Raw genomic sequence first — 17,851 nt, forward strand, 5'->3', positions numbered from 1 at the left:
CGCGCTCCAACGGGGAAACATGAGAAAAAGATGTCGGAAAGAATTTCTCCTGCGTCAGTGTAGGGTAGCTGTTAGCATATTCGACTGGAAATGAAGAGGTGCGCGGTTCGATTCCCACCCTTGTCTCACTTTCTCGGTAGCTGCCATATTTCACAGGGTAGGGAACCGAGAGACACGCAACAAGAAGGGCGGACGACAAATTCTCGTTGTCCGTCCTTCTTGTTCCGTGTCTCTCGATCCCCTACCATGAGTCTATACCAGCTTTCCCTGCACCCTCTCCCTTCTCTCTATATATCAGTCAGTCCATGTCCGCGATCTGGAGGGACATATGGCGGCACTTTCGTCCAGACGGCAGGAAGGCAGCCTTGTCCTCCTTTCAGACAAAAAAGAAAAAGAGAGAAAAGCACAAAAAATTCAGTGGCGATTTAGCAGTAAATACGAGAGAAATGCGTTAGCATTAAGAACCCTTTCAGGTCTAAGCCCGACTTCTGGGTGTTCACTGACGGTCTATGCCCGACTTCCCGTTGTCCACGTCAGGTCTAACTTGACTTCATTTTGTCCACACTTCCCGTCTATACTTGACTTCCGGTCCTGTCCACTTAAGGTCTAACCTGAGTTCCGGTTGCCCACTTCCCGTCTATACTTGGCTTCCAGTATCCACTTCCTGTCCAGCTCGACTTACGGTTGTCGACCTCCGTCCTAACGTTACTTCCAATTAGTCTAAATCCGACTCCCGGTCTCTTCAAACGTGCTGTGCAGTGTTGACGGTGTTCACGTTGAAGCTGCGTGCCTCCAATCGTGAGAACGCACGTCAACGTAAGAACGACGGGCACAAGTCTCGGATTGTTCTTTCTGGATGTATGGTACTAGTCAGTGCTTTCTAAGCATTCTATCACTTATAAGTATAGTTTAGCACCTAAAGAGGCCTACCGATATTTCGGGTATTTCGCAAAAAATGTAACTTTCGGAAAGCGCGGCAGTAGAGGACGCCGACGCCGCCGGACCCAAATGGACCCAACGCCGCCGCCGACAAAAACGGCATTGGCGGCATGGAGGAAGGAAACATAGGAGCCGCCCTTCCAACTTTCTGCCATTGGGACGGGCGGCGCACAACTCTAGTTCTGCATACGATAAGAAATGGGCCACACTTTTTCGTATTGTTTTATATCTTTCGATTCAGTATGTGAGTGTGATCACTTGAACGAGTAACTCTTATGATCGATAGTTGCTTAGAGCCATAAGCGCGCGTACAAACACTTTATTTACTCGTTGTGCACCAGCTAGTTTGTTTTCCCTTCCTTACGTCGATCGTTTTCTAGCATTTGAGTAAGGCCGATTTCAGACTTCTGGTCCGTGTTTTTCACGGAGGCATAATCAGACCCATTGGAATCTACGGTACTCGATTGCCTCTCGGTTCTATTTTTGAAGCATACGGATGTGTGAAAAAAAAAAAAAAAGAACGGTAGTGTGAAATGGGGAAATAGATCTAACGTAAAAAAGCCACCCGCGTCACCTGCTTTTGCTAAACATTTTTCGTTGGCCGCCGCCGTTCCGATCCGAGTGCTGCCGCCGACTAAAATGATAGATATCATCTACCCACCTACCATTCGAAAAAAAATCTTCGGTAAAAGTGTTCTTGCCTTATTGTGTTTTAATGCAGGACCGCATTTTTTGCATTGCACGATAGTGGCAATGATTGTCCCGATGTTTCTTGAAAATTTTCTGAGAACTGTAGTGATACACTTTGACCTATCGATGGCGCTGTGCTTCCGAAACGAAACGAATGGAGCGACGTCATGGACTGTGTTTTCCACCGAGAACCTGCTTGTTCCACGTAGATTAGTGGCAGTGTTTCATATGATCACATGTTGGGATCCTTTACATCGCTCCTGTTCGCCCCAGTAACAGCAAAACAGTGCAGGTATTATTCTTGTTCTTTCGCACACTTCGCTCAATACAGTACCTTCAGCACCTCATAATCGTGATCGTGCAGTGTCATATTTCACCTCATTCGAGTCTTTAGGAAATCTTGTATGTGTACTGTCCATTGCAGTTCCCGCAAGGCGGACACATTTTTTGTCAGCAGGATTGCGAGGTCCTGTATGGCTTCTTCATGCTTGTGTTTGCTGTGTATTTCGTTTGGGTTTTCCCACAGGGAAAATTTCATTTCGACCCCTGCAGACGAAATTTTCGAGAGAGAATGGAGAAATGTGCGTCTCGTCGGAACATTGACATGCTGTCATATACCACCTGCATCGTAGTCTTTCCATTGTAATGCACACAGAGCAGGTAGTGCTTTGCATGTGGCCGGTGCTTGCAAACATATGGCAGACATGAATCATGCTGGATAGCAGCAGACAGCGTTAATCTTCCTCTCCATTGTTATGCCGGTGTGAATGAAAAGTGAGTATGCGTAAAGAGAGTTGTCTTGGATTCATAATTGAACACCGATTGGATGGGCTTTTCGTTCCTGATTGTTAGAAACGATCCTGCGTAGCCTCAAAGAACGTGACACAGTTCCTCGCAATATCGCCGCGCGTTATCGCTTGCCTTCGAGGGACATCTTGATATTGGTATTCACGTTTACTCCGATTTCTTTATTTTTTTTAGAAAATGAAGAGATTCGGATGTTATTTGCTGATACTGATTGTGCTGCAAGGTGTAGTTGCACCACCAGTGGACAAGAAGAAAAAGAAAGAAGATGACGATCATAAAGAAGATGTGCCAGCTGACTTTGTAAGTAAGATGTTGTTACGTGAGTGGGACCAAATTTCCATGGTGTTAGACTTCACGACCTTGTTTGCACCGATTGCTTTCGAAAAATCCTACTTCGGCCTTCAAGTCACAGCTCACAGTCCTAAATACTCCTCGTATTTTTCTCTTCTGGAGTATGTTACATTACATTTCGTTTGTTTCCTTGTGTTTCTATGTTGTGCCCAATATGAATCGGCACAACCTGCCCACGGAATAATCCGATTCGGATAAGTAGCAACGGTCCAAAATTGCAAAATCCGTTAAAAGATGTTATTGCTGGATTCCGTCGTTGCTGTATTCCGTCGTAAACTGTATTCTGGAAAAACCCTATTTCGAGGCTATTCACACCAAAACAGCTTTCGTATGAATCTTATTGGCCGGTTTACATGAAACGCAAGGGTGTGGGTGGGTCGAAGGAAGTGAATTTTTGCATTACCGTACCAAAATTTTTTTACGTATACAGGGCCTTGAGTATGATCGCTACCTGCAAGAGGTAGTACGAACGCTGGAAGAGGACAAAGACTTTGCCGAGAAACTCCGAAACGTTAATGTCGACAAAATAAAGGTGAGTTCTGCTGCTTCGTGTAACGGCCAAATTTCACTACCCAGTGCATCATTCTGTCGCTGACTTTTGTTTGATGTCCCTCACGTATTTTGTGCACATATATTTGCAAAAATCCGCACATCCCAAGGTTAGGTTGGGTAAGTTAGGCTAGGACTGGGTGAAAAACGGACAACCGTGGCTTCTACGTTTTACCGAGATAAGATACAGGGTTCACTTTTTAGAGGGTAAGCGAAGAAGATAGACAGGTGTGGGATGCTCGTGCAACCTGTTTCTTATCGGCGGGAATGTTTAGGGTTTAAAAAACTTCGATCGTGCCAATAAATCAGTTCTTGAAAGTGCAGCGCTGTGTCATGGTTAGAGCCTGAAGGTTTAGGGTTTTACCCGATTCTTCCCCGAATTTGCACTCCGAATTGAAGGTTGCCTCTTTAGGGTGAAACCCGATTTTTACCAAGCAAATTGCCCTCTCTGGGATGCCTGTAGGTGTGCACCATCTTACTTGTTCGGCAGAAAAATGTAGTTGCATCACCGTTTGTTCCAAACCGCTACAGTTAGTTTGAATAACTGAGCCCTATTTCTCCCTGATTTTAGCGTAATGCAAGTTTTTTAGTGCGCATGTTTATTTACCCGATTTTTACACCCCCGAATTTAGAAAAAAGTATTTCCCGAAAACTTCAGGCTCTAATGATAGTTTAGAGCGTTCACGTGTCTCGTGCGAACGAAAAATTGCCCGTAGATTTCTGAAGAAGCGATTCCCCCTCAAGTTTGCGCCGAACTATTTTGTCGCTTTTAAAAAAAGATCCGATGTGAAGAGTGACGCCATTTCAGAGCGGGGACGTCGCCCACGAACTGCAATTTGTGAAGCACAACGTCCGCAGCAAGTTGGACGAGCTCAAGCGGTGGGAGCTGGAGAGGCTGCGGAAAGCGACGCGTGAAGCCATGGAGAAACAAGAGCTGGGTGCGTACAGCGATGGCCGCCGTTGGCGCAGCATCCCCCCATCAAGCCGCCATAAATCAGGTGGTGGTGGTGAAGCAATGCCATGCTCTTGGCTTCCTCCTTTCTTCATTGCACAAACTGACTCCCTGTCCTTGAGCAAGGCGACAAAAGAAACAAGGACAGACAGCGTTGTCATTGTCTGTGTCCCTTTCTTTTGTCGCCTTGCTCAAGGATATGTACCAGCAAGGCCCCATACACTCTGTGTCTGTGACTCCCTGTTTTGTGAACTGCACTGAAAGGGAAGAGAGATATGGTTCAGCTCCATGCTCTCTGATAAGCGTAGCAAATTCCATTTCAGTGCGTGTCATATGCTCTGCCTTCTACTCCAGCCTGCTTGCACTAACATTTTCCCGAAGCTAACTGCTCTTGCTTACAGTCAATCACCATTTGTAGTGACAATCAGAAAATGACTGTAGTGGACAAATCGGTACAATTTAGTTTTAGGACGGTTCACTGTACAGTTCTCTCCTCTTTCTCTATTGTTGCACAGTGCACACCATTTGTACTAACCTGGCACATAGTCTAGTACTGTGTGCAATCAATTTCTTCGTGAACCCCCGTGCCCGTATTGCATTATTTTCTCACGTTGCTCTTTGAATGTGTGATACAGGATGTTCTACATTTTTGCTTTGTTCGCGTCTGATGACCAGTTATTGACCTGGATGGACGTCTCTACATACCCCGTTCACAAATTGTGGTAAAAAAATGGGTGGGTCTTATAGGTTAGTCCCTGAAACGTGTGCATGGTTTGCATATCGGGGATCAATCGGGGCGGTATCGTTTTGCACGGGAGTCATATTTCATAAATCGAGGGTTCATAAGTCGAAAGTTGACTGTATTTTGGGAACTATTGTCCCACTGCCTAGCAACATCTGATCATAGCCATTTGGCAATACTGTGCTTACTCCTGTCTTTTTCAGTGTGAGTATCAAAATAATGAAATGCATTATGGCCACTTGGCTACCACTCCCTGTGGGTTATTTAGGACCCTGGGTCACTTAGGTCATTTCTAGGCATGTAGTCTACGCAGAAATTTTTTGAAAAATATTTTTTTCTAAATTCGCGGAGTAAAACTCGGGTAAATGAACATGCGCTCGAAACTCCCGTACATTCGAGTAAAAAAAAATTCCAGTACGCTAAATTTGGGGAGATATCAGGCTCAATTACTCAAGCTAACTGAACTGGTTCGGTACAAGTGGGGATGTTACTGCATTTGCTGCCAAACAAGTTACCTAATGTGCATTCCCATAGATGTCTCATTGAGGGCAGTTTGTCGGGTAAAATCAGGTTTCACCCTAAAGAGGCAACCTTCAATTAGGGGTGAAAATTCGTGGGAACAATCGGGTTAAACCCTAAATCTTCAGGAAAACGTAGAAAAAAACTTAGAAAATGCACTTATTTTTGTTGGAACCGATACGGCCACTGAAAACCAATGAACAGCATGTAAATGTCTTCTTTCCTGTGCAGATAACCTGTAAACAAACGGTAATCTGCGGCTACTCATTGTTGAGCTTAGGATGCCGACAGCCATGCCTTTATTTTGAGACGTTCGAAGTATATGCAGCCTTTTTTACACGGTGTGTTGCTGCCCTACGCTCAAAGGAATGTATGATGAAGCAATGAAAAACTGACTTATTTAAAGCTGTCCAATAAATTTAAATAAATTGTGCCGTGTTCCTTGATTATGCAAAAAAAAAAAGGACAGAAGCAGCAGCAGTTGCAGGAGGAATGGGAAGTAATGCTTGCTCTCAAAACTATCCAATGAGCCCTCCTTTGTTCTTCCTTCCTCCATAGCTGCACAGGTCTGCAGGATTGAGCTTTAAAAGAGCGTGGAACATCTGTTTTTTGCCGTTAGATATGAACATGCTACCTTCAGTAAACATCGCACAAAATATTCTTGTTTTGGAAGGCAGCTGAAGGAAGTGGCTTTTCTGACTGTCTTGCACACAAGGAGTCTTGTAACACTAATTTGTACTGTGTCCTTCTATGCATCTTTGCCTTATTCATGTGTGACATGCTACTTTTAGTTCTTATATCGGTGCCCAGCTCTCTGTAGCCATAGTGTAATGAACCATTACGAAGTCAAATATACTACATAGTCAAACTGCATTTTCATTATGCGTGCTGTGAATCTTGTTCACCAGCTTTATTTTGAATTCTATGTAATGCTGTTATCATCCCTCCGCCTTCATCAGGACTGGATAGGGAAGCTGTGAGGGTTCCTAATCACGTAGACTACCGAAATCCGCACACGTTTGAGATTGACGATCTCAAGAAGCTCATCATCCAGGTAAGTGTCTGTGCCGCGCATCTCTGGTACTAACGTGCATGTTGTTCCTCGTTGCTGTATGTGAGTTTCTTTAACGTTAGAATCTAAGGGATGGCTAACTAAGATGATTGATGCCTTAATCTACTGGAATTAAAGGCAACGAAAGACCTGGAGAAGCTGGATGAAAAGCGGAACGAGGAATTCAAGACCTACGAAATGGAAAAGGAGTTACAGTACAGGGAACACTTGAAAAACCTGACAGAAGAAGAGAGGCAGAAAGAACAGAAGCACCACGAGGAGATGATCAAGAAGCACAAGGAGCACCCCAAGATACATGAACCGGTAAGTCTGAGAAATACTGTGTTATTCGCTTAAGCCTATGATAAGATAATGTGATTAAGATTGAGGATCAATCTCTGTCACCTTTGAGCTACTTTAAACAGTGATTGTTTAATAAGAAGTTGGTGTTTGTGGGCCTCATAGGGTGCTGGGGGAAGGTATGTTCTGGTACTCAGTGCTACTGCAGGTTTTCCCGACGATTTTAATCCAAGTGCCAGCTAAATTAATCCCTGTGCCATGCAAACTTTATGGGGCATGGATTAGTTTGGCTGGAACTTGGATTAATTTGGCTGGAACTTGGATTAAAAGCGCCGGGAAAACCTGTAGTTCGAATGCACTCTTACGGAAATGCAGGAAGAAGCACAATTCCAATTCCAAGCACTGTTTCTCTTTTAATCTTCAATTGTGTTTCTGAGGTGATTGATTTGAGTGATCTGAAGTGACAAGGATCCGTATGTCATTGTTGTGTGTCAGTAGGTCATGTCATGTCGGCTTCTGCTGCTCTTTGGCGTACCACCTGGTTTCGTGTTTGACACAAACAGAAATAAATGAAATGAAATGAAATGAATGATCGTTTATTTGGCACTTCGAACTATGTTCCGGTGGAATTACGTAGTTAGTTTCGTTTCTAAATGTTCACTTATCTAAAAGTTCACTAAACTAAAATATCAATAAATCGGTCAGTAGGTACTGCTGCCATGCACCACATACGTGTCATCATTCAACGTGTTTTCATTTGAGCTGTTGCTGTCGTCTGCTACGGTAGTCGTATCGCTACGTTCTTATTTTAGCATGCTTGCCAACAGAGGGAGCTACCGTTCTGGCTTCGTCAGCGGTCGTTTCGGATACAGACGATGGAATCCAATATAGTGGCGGTGATAAAGAGTTCACAAAACTGACATTTCTGTGACACACGAGATTTTTTTTTTTAACATTTGTGTTATGGGATCAGGCTTACTGGAAATTCTTTGAGATTTTTTTTTTTAAACATTTATATTATGGGATCAGGCTTACTGGAAATCCTTTACGAGATTTTTTTGTAACATTTGTGTTATGGGATCGGGCTTACTGGAAATTCTTTGGGATTTTTTTTTGTAACATTTATATTATGGGATCAGGCTTACTGGAAATCCTATGATGGCGAACATGATGGAAAGTAACTGGCTAGCCTTTTCCACAGCTGCCATATTTGAAGCTGTGATGTTGAATTCATTTGAGCTTTTGGAGTCAGGTATCGAGTGTTCGTTGTGTTTTATGCAACCATTATGCAACCGCTGTTCCAGTAGCAGAAAATTTGACTTTCTGAAGTACAGGCATAAATTGAACATGACTTCAGTTTGTGGCCGTTGTTTTTCTTCGGAATCTTTCAATTCAGCTTTGTGTGTGATTTCTACAGTAGCTTTAGCATAACTCTTGCTGAAAGCTGGGTAAACATGGCACCATGGTAATGCCAAATGGCAATTTATTTCGCATGATGACTTTATGGAGCATTACATTGACCTTGAAGGATGAATGGTAGTGCAGGAGACATGATGGTGGAGGAATCGACACAGAAAGTGCTAAGTGATGTGAAAGGGTGTTTTCTGTAACTGAGATGTTGTCCTCAATTAGGGAAGCAAGCAACAGCTGGAACAAGTATGGGAAGAACAAGACCACATGGCAAAGGAGGACTTCAATCCTCATACTTTCTTTGCCATGCATGGTGAGTATTGCTGCGTGACCTCACAATTAGAGCCTGAAGTCTTCAGGAAATTTTTTTTTCTAACTTCAGGGGGGTAAAAGTCTGGTAAATAGACATGTGCTCTAAATTAATGCGAATTCGGGAGGAAAAACTTCCAGTATGGGGAGAAATCAGGCTCCGTTAGTCAAACCAACTGTACTGATTTGGTACAAACTGTGATGTCACTGCATTTGCTGCCAAACAAGTATGTTAGTGCATTCCTACAGACATCTCAGTGAGGGCAGTTTGCCTGGTAAAAATTGGGTTTCACTCTAAAGAGGAAACCTTCGATTCGGGGTGCAATTTCGGGGGAAGAATCAGGTTAAACCCTAAAACTTGAAGCTCTACTCACACTGAACCTCATAATTCACACGTGTACAGGATACTATAAAAAAGTATATATATATTTAAATTACAATACAAAATACTCAAGGCAGAGTGTAATTAAGAACTCTCTTCAGAAGCACCACACTAATCTTTCTGGCCAGCCCTAACCTTTCGGGCCATCCTGTTCGGGGATGCCCTTGATATCTTTTTGATAGGTTTATAGCTAAATAGCTTGATAGCTTTAAGAACTAACAGAACTTTAAACAGTGTTGCTTTTTAATTGGCTTGAGCACGGGATATATAACACTCCTATCACGTCTGGCGCATGTGGATCTGATTTGGGTTTCCAGTATGAATTGTTGTGAATGAAGTGCTGTCAAAATTATTTTGTTTCCCCCAATTCTAACTTGATGTAAGTACAGTAACAAACGCATTAGACCGTACCTGGCGGTGACGCAGCAAAAATATGTACAAAGCCAAACTGCGGTGTATCGGAACATACAAGATAAGCACCTACCTTTGTACTAGAGAGGCTGGAACACAAATTCAACAGTTTTTATTTATTTATTTATTTTTGTAAAGAAAAAGCTGAGGTGGCAAATATTCAAAGTTTCGGATACGAATGGAATATTTCTGATATTCGATTCGTATTGGAAAATTCATGTTCGAACTTCTTGGAATATTCAATTTTTTTTTAAATGTCATACCAGCTTATTGCCAAGTGGTTGGTTGCTTGGTTGCCAATGAACTATGAACATTCATGTGAGGCCTAACATCCAGTTAAATAGACATATCCCTGTTTATAAACAAATGACGTCAGATGGTACAACAGCGCCGCCAACCTGGTACTACTATAGCGTAAAAATCAATAAGTCACGAGAGAGCCACGTTTAAATATAGTTTTTCATATTGTATAGGTTTTTGTGCAATTCCTTGCATTTTATTTGTCGTATGGCCTTGTTCTGCTCCATTCTACTGGTAGCCCTATCTTTTCGGTAACCCTATTGTCTACCAACGTCAGCTTGATTATGTCATCAGCATGATGTTTCTCCGGTAGAGGTCTATTCCGGATGATTATAGCAATTTTGATGGCGTTGAGCTGAATAAGATGAGTATTTGAAGAGATGGAAACATTCAGAGTGCTGTTGGACTGGCTTGGGTGTGTTTACGCTTTAACGAGGTTCTACCGTACAGTAGACCCTCGTTATAACGATGTCGTCAGGACCGGAAAAAATTTGATATAAGCGGCATTTCGATAAAAGCGGGAGCACCGTAAATACGGTGTAATTTGACCAAAGTTGCGTGGGAGCGCGTGAAACAAGTAATTTCAGGAAGACAACGAGAAAAGCAGTCTTACAAACCCTTATTGTGGCAAGAAAAAGATCGTCATCTCAGATTGCTGGGCGGTCTTGCTGGGCAGCAACAGCACGTTTTCCAATTTCTTGAGGCGCTGCATAAGGGTGTAATCACCCCCACCACATTCAACTTTGTTGCGCAAAAGATGAAGTGTATTGTGTGTTTCCGCCGTCGACGAAATTTATCGTGGTACATGACCTCTCAGCCTTCGTTTTGACTTTTCGCACTTAACGCAACGTCGACGATTTCTTCATCCTTGGCGGCACCGACAACGGGCACGTCCGCATCCGCGAGTGCGGAAGAATCTGAGGTCGTCGTCGGCTCCCTGTCCAACGAGTTCACGAATCCTCCCGTAGAGGTCCGAGTCGTCAAAGCTCTCATCCGCGGTGCAGTGGTCGGGCATTCCGGAAGCGCGGTCTCCACATCGGGGTGTCTGGGACTTGCATCCTCTTGCTCGAGAAACTTTTCTCGAAGCATAGACGCCGGAATATTGAAGTCCTTGGCGATGTCGGGTTCCGCCGCCGCCGAATTTCTTCTCAAAAGTAAAACGCCTCCGTACAGACTTCGGTGGCAACATGCGTCACGTGGAGACGTCGGAACGCAAAGCAACAGTTTCCCTTCCAACCGCTACGGGCGCATCACCGGCATTTACGTGGTCGGAAAGGTGGGCGGTCACTCGTGCGCGTACCGCTTTCACTCTCCTTCGCGCTGCTCCGTTCTCGAGCGTACTGGAAACAACGGGACGCTGCTTGAAGGCGCTCTCGAGTCTTGCGTTTTCGTACTAAGCGGACTTGGCTCGCGGTAAACTTTGAATACAGCGGCTCGAAATACATGCATTTCGATCGGGACCCCGTGAAACTTCGAAATAAGCGATGATTCGTAAAAAGCGATTTCGTTCTAACGAGGGGCTACTGTATATTCTCTAGTGGATGTGCATCAGATTTGTACATGTCTTGTTTGTACGTGTCAGATTTGAACGGAGATGGCCTCTTGGATGAACAGGAAGTTGCTGCAGTTGTTACCAATGAGGTAAAAGTTTCATATTCTATCTCATCAGTGTCATATAATGTAAGGAGGCATTTGCTAGGGAGATGTCCACCAGCAAGTTTGGTTAGGTTTGGGTCCAATTTTTCTTTTTCTTTTTTTAGTATTGATATGAGGAAAAACATTCATATTTCAAGAACACATCTGTTCGAATTGATACATCTGTGTTGCATTTCTATTTACCAAAATACTTTTGCACTACTATAAAGTGCTCTGTATGTAACAGATGATACCTGTCGCTAACTAAAGTTTTGGGTTGAATGTGTTCTTCAATCTGTTCTTCAAATGCATGTCAATGTTCAGTACATTTATGAGATGTTTTTTGTGTACAGGTTCACATTTTGTGGATGTTGATCTTCTTGAAATTAAGAGGCCTAACATCAATGCCCCAGATAATTTTGATTAGCAATTGGTCATGTCAGTAGCTAATAATATAGAGTTTGAATTAGTTCAAAATTGCTTTTTTGTTTTGATATATTTCCTACTGGATCAATTATCCCTGCAAATAAGTTGTATTATTTTGTTGTATTCATGTAGTTCAAACTAGTAATTCAAAACACAATTCAAAAATTAGTAATTCAACACAAGCAGTCCAGCATACGTGGTGCCTTGGCAAACCATAATGTCTCCGTGCAGCGTAATGAGAAAATTACTATAATAAAACTATAAGACTTCTGTCGGGCATGTGAGGATAAAATAAAAACTCAGCCAACCACGCTGCCGCGTTGAGCAGACCAATGAACAACCTGTAATGTCCAAATGTTTTGTAAACAGTTTGTCTGGTATGAAAATTTTTAATCTATAGGAGTACAGGTTTATCCCAGTTAACAAAATTTCGTGAATTCTATAATTCTATAATGGCGAACTACAGAAGTGAAAAAAATACTATAGATAACGTCCCCCATTATGCGCTAGTTGCAAAATTTCAGTTTCTCGAGCGCTCCTGTCTCTGCACCTGTACAGCTTTGTACTTCTCTTTCACGCGTGCTCAGTTCACTCCATTTGCATTGTGCGTCATTATAGGTAAAGAAAATGTACGATCCAAACAATGAGGAAGATGATCCAGTGGAGATGCAGGAAGAGATCACTCGGATGAGGCAACACGTCATGCAGGTGGTTAGTTCGTGCACTTTTAGTTTCAGTGCCCCTGTTTCAGTGAAGCCTATGTAGTGGCATGGCCTCCCCTGTAGTGGTAACGTCAGCCTGCTTTCTCCTGCTTACATCACTTATATTCGTTAAGGGCTTATCCGTGAGAGCATTTGAAAACGAGCGTGCTAAAACATGTCGCACCATACTGTCTCACAGTTGTATGGCATGGTGCTAACTAAAATGTTAAGTGCTCAATTTTGGTATTTATGAGACTACCTCAATGGAAGCCCTTGTACTTTTGAGCATGTCAAGCATGCTGCTTGCTCAACGTGTCCAATTTTGTGCTGTTGTAGAGTAGAATGACAGCATCGCAGTGCAATTTTTTTTTTTTTTTTCTGCTTCTTGTTAAATATGTGATGAAAAAAGAAAAATTGTAAGAGTTGCACTTTTCTGTGGTACTCTGCCACTATTATTATTAATCCTGCGATCACACTAATCGTGCTCAGTCTTCTACTACGGCACTTGAGCTCCCTTTGTACGCAGGGGCATTGACAGATTCAAATAGTTTCTGTCATTTGTAGTCTTACGCACTCTTTGACGCCTAGGGGGATAAGAACAAGGACGGCTTTATCAGTAAGCAGGAGTTCCTGGACATGACTCAGAGCCGAGAGTTTGAAAAGGATGACGGGTGGCAGGTAAGCCTAAACCTTTAAGGACGGGGTGCACAGTCGTCCACTTCTGGACTTATGGGGGAATTGAGTCGCTGAAACCATTTCTAGGGACTGGATGAACGTCCTGCCTTCTCCGACGAAGAATTCCGTGAATACGAGCGACAGCGTCTTGCTGAGATGCACCAGATGCAGCAGCAGTATGGACAGCAGTATGGTGCTCCTGTACCTCCTGGCTACCATCCCCAACAAGGTGTACAATATCAAGGTCGGTGTCTCGCTTAGGTTCTTGTGCACTGAGTGTCAAGTATATTGTATGTGTCCAGGCATGTTCGCAATATCTTGGCACATAAGTATCCAGACAGTGGTTGACCTGGTTGTTAAAGCATATCTATCATGCAGAAACTGGGTAGTAGCCGATTCACATCTTTCAATTTGGAGAAGCGAAATTTCCCAAAGCAAACCCTGAAGTTTGCTAAGTTGGGGAAATTATTTATCTGCCATGTAATGGAAATCCGCGTTGTATTAACCTCATTCCACCGCAAGGCACTTCCTAATGCACTATATATAGGGCCTGACTTTTTAGGGTTAAACCCGTATCCGCCCGATATGTACCCCCCCCCCCCCCCCCCCGAACGAAATCTGTAAAATTGGGGTTTAACCCGAATCTACCCGAAAACATCCGGGTCGCGTGGCACGCTCGTAAGCGTGCATTAAAATAAAGTTTGATAGCATTGCTAAACATTAGTTCCATGTTAAGACAAATTTTTATTAAACAAAAAAAAATCACCCGAATTTCTGACGACAGAATATGCCGTAACGGGATTTAACCCGAATACACCCGAATTTTCAAATGAAAAATATCACACGATATTTACCTCCCGAATTTGGCCAAAAATAAAACCCGAAAAAGTCAGACCCTAACTATATAAAACAACAGGTAGACTGGTCTTTCTGTGGTGGGCCTGTGCCCTTTTTGAAGGGTCCAAGCTGGGCTGGAATATAGCGACCTGTGTCAGTGTCTTCCCACTATGCGCACTTCCTGCTCAATTGTTGCGTTCGCCTTCTCTGCCAGGGACTGTGGTGAACTGAGCAATATATGTCAGTGACCCAGAGGCAAAACAACGTCAGTCCTCCACGAAGCAACATAACTCCATTATGTTGAAGACGCGTCTTTAGAGAAGCCGTTTTAACCCCGAGCATTAGCGTCTGTAGAGATGGTTATTGGCATTTTTACCCCATTTTGCTCAATACTTTTCGTATCATTTGTCCCCACGCGTTTCTTCTATCTTCTAGGTACTCACTACCTCAATAAGTGTGCAATAGTCCAAATTGCAGTGTGGCCATACGCACAGAAGCTGATGAATGATAACTGAGAAAGTGAATAAGTGTGGAGGTGTTCCTCTACATCAGCAATGATGGAATGTACCGTTGTGAGAGGTCGATACAAAATTTGGGAAGCTGAAGGGTCCTGAAGGGTTGTTTACCGGACTGTGATGTTCAATGTCCAGGTCACCAAATGTAGTGGAGATGTTGTTCCTCTACATGAGTTTTATCTGCAATGTCCTGGAGTGAAGCCATGGGTTGGGAAGCTCCGCAGGACATCTGGCTCTCTGGGACATTCCATCATCTCCGATCAGGACTCATGTTGAGGAACATCATCTCCGCTACAAGAGGATGTAGTATATTTCATAACGTAGTGATGCTCACCAGTTAATCTTTTGTGCAGGGGTACCACCGCAGCAAGGAATGCACCCACAGCAGGGAATGCACCCACAGCAGGGAATGCACCCACAGCAGGGAATGCACCCTCAACAGGGAATGCACCCTCAACAGGGAATGCACCCTCAACAGGGAATGCACCCTCAACAGGGAATGCACCCACAACAGGGAATGTACCCCCCTCAGCAGGGAATGTACCCCCCTCAGCAAGGCGGGCATCCTCAACAAGGCGTGCACCCACAACAAGGTGTGGCTTATCAGGGTGTCCCTCAGCATCAGCAGCAGCCACAGTTCCAGCAACATCAAGGGGTGCAACCTCAAGGTCAACAACAGCACCAGGGTGTTCCACCTCAAGGTCAACCACAGTACCAACAGCACCAAGGTGTACCCTCTCAGGGGCAGCAGCAGTATCACCAACAACCTCAGGCTCCACAAGGAGTGCCTCAGGGTGTACAGCATCAGGGAGCCCAGAGTAGTCAGCAAGGGGTACCACCTGCCCAGGCCGTACCACAAGCTGTTCCCCATCAGGGAGCCTCACAAGGAAGTGCTCAAGTGAGCCATCAGCCTCAGGGTTCTGCACAGTCTAGTGCAGCACCAGTGCAGCCACAGCAGCAGCAACAGGATCAGGTGGGTAGTACTGTGCATGGCAATGAAATGAACCTCATTGCTTAGCATCTGTGGTCATTTTTCAGTTCAACCAGAAAAGATTATTATGGTCGATATTAATTGGTCAATGCCCCCCCCCCCCCCCACACACACACACTGTCTCAGTCTGGGTCCAGCCCTGTGTGAAGGTATCTTCTTGCTGTGTGGTCCTTGTATATGTAAGAACATATAGGTACTGGAATGCATGTAGTGCGTGCTTGTGGAAATTCTTATTACTGAGCATCAAGACAGGATCTGCTGTAATATAGCCATCAGTACCTGGCTGTCACAGCATAACGTCATAAATTACGGACTCCATTTGCTTTGGATCTTCTCCTTGCCGTTTAGTGTAAAGTATAAACAAATGCAAACTATGTTTCGTCGGCATACTTAAGGTCTTTCTGCTGAAAAAAATCGCGAATGCGGCAGGGAATCAGAAATTCTGCAGTTTTCTGCAGCAAGTGTAATTGCATGTCTAAACAGATGGATATACTATATGAGGACAAAATCCCTGTTGACTTGCATGACGTATGAGTGATGTGTCTGCAAACCACACGGCAGTTGCAATCCATGTTTTCCAAACTTCAGGTTGCACGATATATCCTGATACAGTATCAGTCTACTTTCTCAGAACCACGGTAAACCCTTGGCCTAGCATACTGTAATGAGTCGCCTTTCATACGTCGATCCAGCTACGAGTCTCTCTTTCCATGTTATTCAAAAATGTGCTAATCTCTCATAATTTTTTCTTGTTCAACTTCAGAATCTGAATGCACATCCTCCAGTTCCACAGGCAGGAAGTAATGCAGTCCATAATGCTCAGCCATCTGGTCAGCACCACTGAACAAAACTTGACAAAGGGACATTGAAGTGAAAATCTTTATTAATTGTTGACTGTTGCATGAACATAATTTTTTAAAAAAAGTTGTTGCATATTTATGAATGATTGGCTCCGAGGGTTGGTGGTGCATTTTGCCCAACATGTAATATTTACCAGACCGGCAGTGCAAGCCAGCATCACTGAATTGTCACTTTTATTCTTCCTACTGCAGATGACATTCATGTTCATTCCACTAATTCCTTTAGTGTTAGCACATTGCTGAGCATTGTCAGCACAACTGGGTTCTCATTGTCCTGTGATTCTCATGTTTCAGTTTGTAGTAGGAAGTAAATTCAGATGTTTGGTCTAAAATATATTCTTTGGGATGATCATGGCACATATTGTGTGTATACACTATGTTTTTTTTCACAAGCTCATGCTACAGGACAGACTCAATTGGAACTCAATGTTTCGCTGTAGGTCTCAGCACAACATCAGTTTCATTTAATCAACGAGGCAGTGTTCATGAACAAGTATGGACTCAGTTGCAAAAAACTTCCTAGTTGAGCCAAGAGTAGGGGAGTGCTAAAGTATTGTCAAGGCCAACATGTATTTATGATCAAGAACAAACCACAAAATTAATTTGATCATTATCTGAACTTTGTACATTGTAAGTGTACTTTTACAACCAGGTTAGCAACAATGTTCTTCCACACTGACTGTCTCCCAGGTACAAAGAAAAATCTGAGATTGGACAGATAGAGCTAATAAAATAATTACTTGATCCTAATGATGTTTCTGTGTATGATGTTTCTTGTTTTTTTAAACCCACACACACAAAAAAATCTGCTTGTACTACTAGCACTACGTACTCAAATTGAGCTAAAATTGTGCATTGACACTGGGAAGGACCTGGGCTTTAATTTCTGCGCAAAATACGTGCCAGAAAGGGACCTGCGATTTTTGACCACAAAAAACCCCCAAGAGGTTAGGCTTACCTTTTTTGCCATTTTCGACCCATAAAATAAAAGTACTCAAATGGAGCTAAAATTGTGCGTGGACACTGGGCAGGACCTGGGCTTTAATTTCCGCATAAAATGGGTGCCAGAAAGGGACCTTCGATTTTTGACCACAAAAAACCCCAAGAGGTTAGGCTTACCTTTTTTGCCATTTTCGACCCAAAAAATAAAAGTACTCAAATGGAGCTAAAATTGTGCGTGGACACTGGGCAGGACCTGGGCTTTAATTTCCGCGCAAAATTCGTGCCAGAAAGGGACCTTCAATTTTTGACCACAAAAAACCCCAAGAGGTTAGGCTTACCTTTTTTGCCATTTTCGACCCAAAAATAAAAGTACTCAAATGGAGCTAAAATTGTGCGTGGACACTGGGCAGGACCTGGGCTTTAATTTCCGCATAAAATGGGTGCCAGAAAGGGACCTTCGATTTTTGACCACAAAAAACCCCAAGAGGTTAGGCTTACCTTTTTTGCCATTTTCGACCCAAAAAATAAAAGTACTCAAATGGAGCTAAAATTGTGCG

The 17,851-nt window shown here is 43.5% G+C and overlaps 1 protein-coding gene across 3 annotated transcripts in view; it reads left to right on the forward strand.

Moving 5' to 3' along the window:
- The window catches only part of LOC135393817 (nucleobindin-2-like), a 420,933-nt gene extending 403,831 nt beyond the window's left edge, over window positions 1-17,102 (forward strand). Inside the window, exons 1-13 of one of the 3 annotated variants that reach the window (XM_064624098.1) lie at window positions 1,762-1,921; window positions 2,611-2,736; window positions 3,218-3,319; window positions 4,145-4,337; window positions 6,509-6,603; window positions 6,739-6,924; window positions 8,533-8,623; window positions 11,295-11,353; window positions 12,392-12,484; window positions 13,063-13,152; window positions 13,237-13,393; window positions 14,855-15,474; window positions 16,256-17,102. In XM_064624098.1, the coding sequence (XP_064480168.1) occupies window positions 2,614-2,736; window positions 3,218-3,319; window positions 4,145-4,337; window positions 6,509-6,603; window positions 6,739-6,924; window positions 8,533-8,623; window positions 11,295-11,353; window positions 12,392-12,484; window positions 13,063-13,152; window positions 13,237-13,393; window positions 14,855-15,474; window positions 16,256-16,336 (1,890 nt within the window). In that variant the 5' untranslated portion in view covers window positions 1,762-1,921; window positions 2,611-2,613 and the 3' untranslated portion in view covers window positions 16,337-17,102. Of the gene's footprint in view, window positions 1-1,761; window positions 1,922-2,610; window positions 2,737-3,217; window positions 3,320-4,144; window positions 4,338-6,508; window positions 6,604-6,738; window positions 6,925-8,532; window positions 8,624-11,294; window positions 11,354-12,391; window positions 12,485-13,062; window positions 13,153-13,236; window positions 13,394-14,854; window positions 15,475-16,255 lie in introns of those variants that run through there. The other 2 variants (XM_064624097.1, XM_064624096.1) reach the window with 2 other exon arrangements.
- Window positions 17,103-17,851: the final 749 nt, after the last annotated feature.

Source organism: Ornithodoros turicata, chromosome 5 (genome assembly GCF_037126465.1).
Source record: "Ornithodoros turicata isolate Travis chromosome 5, ASM3712646v1, whole genome shotgun sequence".
Taxonomy (NCBI): domain Eukaryota; kingdom Metazoa; phylum Arthropoda; class Arachnida; order Ixodida; family Argasidae; genus Ornithodoros; species Ornithodoros turicata.